Genomic DNA, 6,000 nt, shown 5'->3' on the forward strand with positions numbered 1-6,000 from the left:
AAAGCTCGCTTACCATTGCTCAAGCATGTATGTTTGAATTTGTAGAGACACGAACACTGCTGTGCGGCTGATAGAAATTATAGGTAGAGACACGAACAATGTTGTGGGGCTGATCGAAAGTATAGATAGAGACACGAACACTGCTGTGGGGCTGATAGAAATTATAGATAGAGACACGAACACTGCTGTGGGGCTGATAGAAATTATAGATAGAGACATAAACACTGCTGTGGGGCTGATAGAAATTATAGACAGAGACACGAAAACTGCTATGGGGCTGATAGCAATTATGGTAGAGACACGAACACTGCTGTGGGGCTGATAGTTGATTAAGTGTAGACTATAGTTTTTTCAGTTGATATGCTGCCCTTAAAACTCAGTGCTGTAGATAGTTGACAGTGTATAAATAATACAGACATAAAATGAACCCAGAAACTAAGATACCTAAACACAACCCGCTAAAGTTTCAGCTAGAACAGGATACATGGACATGATACCGTTTGAGCTCTTCTGCTTTTAGGACAACGAATGTGTATATAACTGAACATGCATTATTGATAAATATATTCGCAATAACCAAACCAATTCCAAGTTTTAACGTAACATTATGTCGGAAACAAAGACATCACTTTTAGCAAGACAGGTAAACTTTGTAACTTTATTACATCACGGATATAAAGGAGGTTTTTCCAATCTAAATATAACGAAGTCGCTCCTAAAATGCTCTGCATGGCGATTTTGCCAATGTCATTACTTTTAGAAGCTAAAGTTAAAAAGTGTAGAGCCTGCATTATACTTATAGTTTACATTAAATTGGTTTTGAAAATGGCTCTGTATATTTAAGTAGATCTATACTGACACAACTTAAACTCTTGCATGTATAGGTACTGGTCCTTGTGATTTCTGGGTGGGAGCCGAGGAAAAAAGCACTGATGGAGTTTGGTCATATTTAAATGGCGATGCGTTATCAGCTAGCTCCTTTTTCAATCCAATGACTAACCCTGTCGGCGGTGGTGCAAATGCATGTGGTCAGTTGGCTTCAAATGACGGATTCTACCTAAGCGATGGCGGAGCAGGTTGCGTCGGTCCGAAGTGTTCAATTTGCCAGGCAAACAGAGGCATATTTTAAAGATTATGATTTGAAGAGTGAAAGAACCAATGTAATGCAATGAGAAAATTATATATATATATATACATACATACATACATACAGCCGTACTTAATCTATGCAATTCACTTGTACATCTAGCAAGAGAAAGACATTGTTGATGTGTACATCAGTTGCTAGTTCTGATGTCAACCCTCTTTAGTAACAAACTTATTTAACACATCTAAGCGAGGCAGCTTTTCGACAATTCTTTTAAATAGGCAGACACTCGTGAGAGCAAAATTCCAATAGAATATATATTGGTAACGGCGCAAATACAAACTAGTTTGGAAAAATATAGATTAACTTATCAATCACTTCGTAAACTGAAGAGTGAAGAGGGAACTTTGGTAAATCAAAATTAAGCACAAATAAAACAAAATCTGGAATACTATTGTTAATCTAAGACATTACTCTGCTTTAATAAAAGTACTATCCATCGTAAAACTCTGTCTGTCTGTCTGTCTCTGTCTCTCTCTCTCTCTCATCCTTTGCTCGGTTTAACTTAAATTTTACTATGATTCATACGTCCATAGACAACCTGCTATCACACAAGCGCAAATCCTCTACTACGCTTTTCTTTTCATAGAGTTTCACCTGTATCTTGCTACGATGGTCCAGAGAGAGAGAGAGAGAGAGAGAGAGAGAGATAAAGACAGCCTTTGTACATTTTCATATTTCATTTATACTTTTTCAGAACATTATAATAGCTTTAAGAAAGTTAACAACAACAACAACAATGATATACCACGGATGAATACAATTTTCATTAAAAGGAAATGAGGCTTGCCGATTTTCCTTTTAAAGAAAACTTTATACATCGAGTAGTAAACCATTAATACAGCGTACATACTATACATATATTGTATTTATGTCACACACAAATACATACATTTGCCCTTTGAACAGAGTTAAGATTTCTTACAGGCAGCTGTGTGTTGACCGAATGAATGCACTCCTTACATCCCTGAGTGTGACCGCTACAACATGCATGCTTTTTGTGGCTATTACAATCACCTTTGCATATTGATAAGTTGACTGTTTTCTTTTTTAGTCTCTATTTTTCTTCACATTGAATAAATCAATATAAGACACACTTATGTATTAAACATGAAAGATGGTTTTAATGATGAAAGTAGAGCACGGCGAACTAACAAGAGGTAATATATATATATATATATATATATATATATATATATATATATATATATATATATATATATATATATATATATATATATATATATATATTTACAGTTGATCTAAGTCATTATTCTGCTTTAGTAAGAGTACCACCGACCACAAACTCAATCTCTCTCTCTCTCTCTCTCTCTCATCATTTGGTCTGTTTGACTTAACGTGAACCAACATTCATTAAGTCCAGAGTCATCGTGAGATAACACAAACGAAAATCGTCTACGATCGTCATTTCATCGTCAGCCCTAAACTTGTTACTATGGTCCAGAGAAGAGAGAGAGAGAGAGAGAGAGAGAGACCTTTGGACATTTTCATATTTAAATTTACCGTATAATGTCGACATGATTTGCAACTTTGTATCATTGATAAACACTTTAGATACATCCCAAGGAAAAGTGCACACATACCGTTACGATGAACCATATTCTTGTAGGTTACTTGGTATAGTATCTATTTCAAGGTTTTAATCCAGCCCAGATTCCTTTTCTATCTCACTCTACATCTCTGCGTAGTTTGTCCGTTATGCATGAGTGGGGAAGGGGAACATAAAGCATATTAATTGTGATGAAAGTGTGTATAATATTAAATTCATTTCGAAAACGAGGATTAATAAATAGTTGTATCGCTATTTTCATACGTCACTAAGGATTAATGTGTGGAAATTGATCATTGATCTAGAATCAACTGCAGACAGTCGCGAGAATGTTTATATCTGCGTATTATTGCGCCATGGGCGGATCACAATTTAATATACCAATAATATTAGTATATCAAATTGCTTTATACCAACACTTTAAAAGCCATGTTTATATATATATATATATATATATATATATATATATATATATATAGTAACATATGCATTTGCTATATCGATGCGAGGCAGTTTTTCAGCCATAACTTTAAAAGTATGTTTTTAAACTGGCAAAAACTCATGAGAGCAAAATTCTGATATAATATATACTGATAACGTCACAAATACAAAACAACTTGGAATTATAAATAAACTAATCAGATTCTTAGCCAATTGAAGAGCAAACTTTGGATACAAAATTAAACATAATTAATGCAAACTCTGGTCTCTTATTGTTAAGAATACATCTATGTAATAAAATAAAAGTCCCCATTTATTTATGTAGACGTGATATTCCGTACTGTGGAGTGCAAAAACCTCCTGTAAATGTTGTAACTGTGTCCCTTATGTGTGGATATGTTGAACTGTGTGATGACTTTTTATCGGTCTAAAGCTCTTTTCCATATCAACACTGTCAGCGTTCCTGTGTACGTACGTCTCGTTTTAAAATTTGTTTCTTGACACGTGAATATACAGATAATGATGGATGTCCTGTTAGCTCGATCATAATAATAATAATAATAATAATAACGATAATGATAGCTAGTAAATACAATGAAAATCAAAGTAAATGGGGGTTTTGGATAGAATTTAAGAAATACTGTATATTCTTGATTATAAAAATACTGATGGAGGTCCTGTTAGCTCGATCATAATCCCTAAAGACAGCGAAAATCATTCTTAAAGAGGTTTTCTTTTACAACTGTAAACGTTTGAAACATAGTACTTCTAAAACATATTTGACACGATGTCGAACAGTTTATGTAATTATCCTTATATCAATCAATTGGGGCAGCATATGAAATAGGCAAAGAGTCTTGCTATGGATGACACAAGTATGACAGAAAACGATTGCCATACATAGAGCCGTATCTTTTATATGTAATTCACTTGGTTATCTAGCAAGAGAAAGACATTGTTGATGTGCCCATATATAAACAAATGCGCTAGGCTGAAAGCAAACAACTCAGATCTCTATGATTTCACGTTTGCTATTTCCTTATCCGTCTTCTTAAATGATCTTAACGTAAGTTTGTAGTTTATTTATTTATTTTTGTTTTCATGTGAGCTATTCCTTTGTCTGGGATTTAGGACTTAGTCTCATTCACATTTACATAGGGTTATCAGGTTCTACGGTAATAGTAGTAGTTGTTCGAGTATATGTTATTTATAGAAATGAAAAGTGACATATTTTCGATGCAAGTCCAGTTGTTACTCGTACTTTATGGGTCAGTCGTTTTCGTCATAATACAACCCTGGACACTAGATTTCTTCCGTAGTTTAGACCAGCGTTCCTTTAAGCACAACATAGTCTTCCAACACGTTTGCAGTTACACATACCAATCTATCATGATTGTGTTTTTAAAGTATTCCAGATACTCTTTACCGTTGTAACCTTTTTTTCCTTGACAACTCAGAAACGTATCAAATTAGTATAGCGTGGTTTTATGTGTCTCCCATTTATAAAACCAACACCAATGACAGATTTTCAGGGTCGAATCCAGCAGTACCTTTTCTTGAGGGTTGGGGGGGGGGAGGGGAAGTAGACGAAACCATCGGCGGGGACCACGGGGGCCATGCCCCCATATTTTTAACAGTCTGCCAGGCACACATCGAGCTACACTGTAATATTGAATAAATAGGCAACTATGTTTATGAACATGATGTGTTTTATTGTATAGTTTGCTTAATTGGATGATGATAAATGTTCCTAATAATATAATATGCAGTATACAATATTTGTTTGTTCAATTATTTCTTGGTTAGTTGTGTGATATCTTGTTTATTGTTTGTTATGTCGCGGGCTTCGACTAATTTTGTTCAAGTCTATTGGTCGTTAAGATATACCATCGGCAAATTAGTCTCTCGTAGAGATGTCGCATAAGTAAATTTGTCGTTCGACAGGACCTTGCGTTGGCTAACTGTCCTCTCTGTGAAATGTCAGTAGACATGTTTTTGAAGACCCAACACTCTGTAGATAGAGGGATAGAGAAAAGAGAAAGGACAGAGAAGAAAACTTATCTTCGTGAGTATGTGAGTTACGAAACTCGAAAACCAAATATGAATAACTTCACTAGGTGACTGCGATTTTGTTGCTGTGAAAACACCATTCTTGACAGAGAAGAAAGCTGTGATGAAAATGAAATATTGACAAAGGTATAAATTAATAAATCTGCCATGGATATAATAAGATTTAAACGTACGTACATTTTAAAACATGTTTCAGAAAAGCGAACGAAACATGCATATATATCGCAACCAACATTGTAAAATTGTGGTATTCTTGTATTTCGCTCTTCAAATTAACTTACACCCAGTTTGTCAACATTGATAATCGTACATAATTTAGCCTTGAAAAAGTAAATAATCAGCCATCAATAAAATCACAGAAATCGATTTAAAATTACATAGTATAGAGAGAATACATACGGAAGACATTGCTATCAAAGCACGCACTTTTTGTGCCAAACTTACAATTAGAGATAAGCATAACCAGGCTTTCGATTCTGTTTGTTTTGAGATTCAAATTTAGTTGGGGTTTATATTGGTTCTTATCATAGTAAAATTCAAATATTAAATTAATTTAAAAACAATATTTAATGGAAAATATATGACGTCATATTTTTGTAATATTTCTGTTTAATTTCTTAACCTAACAAGAAATGTTGTGTCTCTGAAAGCAAGCCAGGGCTGAAAATCAGATCACGCCCGTAAAGGGCACAAGGCATACAGAGGACAAATCTCACATATTGTACAATAAATTAGTACTGGACTCCAAGTGGTAAAATTACAACAATAGTCG

The 6,000-nt window shown here is 34.4% G+C and overlaps 1 protein-coding gene across 2 annotated transcripts in view; it reads left to right on the plus strand.

The window, feature by feature from the left end:
* LOC149792120 (uncharacterized) overlaps positions 1–1,594 on the plus strand; it is a 31,630-nt gene extending 30,036 nt beyond the window's left edge. For both annotated transcript variants that reach the window (XM_089970642.1, XM_089970641.1), the window contains exon 4: positions 885–1,594. In XM_089970642.1, the coding sequence (XP_089826768.1) occupies positions 885–1,129 (245 nt within the window). In that variant the 3' untranslated portion in view covers positions 1,130–1,594. The remainder of the gene's footprint in view (positions 1–884) is intronic.
* Positions 1,595–6,000: the final 4,406 nt, after the last annotated feature.

The sequence above is a fragment of the Sinohyriopsis cumingii genome, chromosome 9 (assembly GCF_028554795.1).
Source record: "Sinohyriopsis cumingii isolate HCF-2022 chromosome 9, ASM2855479v2, whole genome shotgun sequence".
In the NCBI taxonomy this organism is placed as follows: Eukaryota; Metazoa; Mollusca; class Bivalvia; order Unionida; family Unionidae; genus Sinohyriopsis; species Sinohyriopsis cumingii.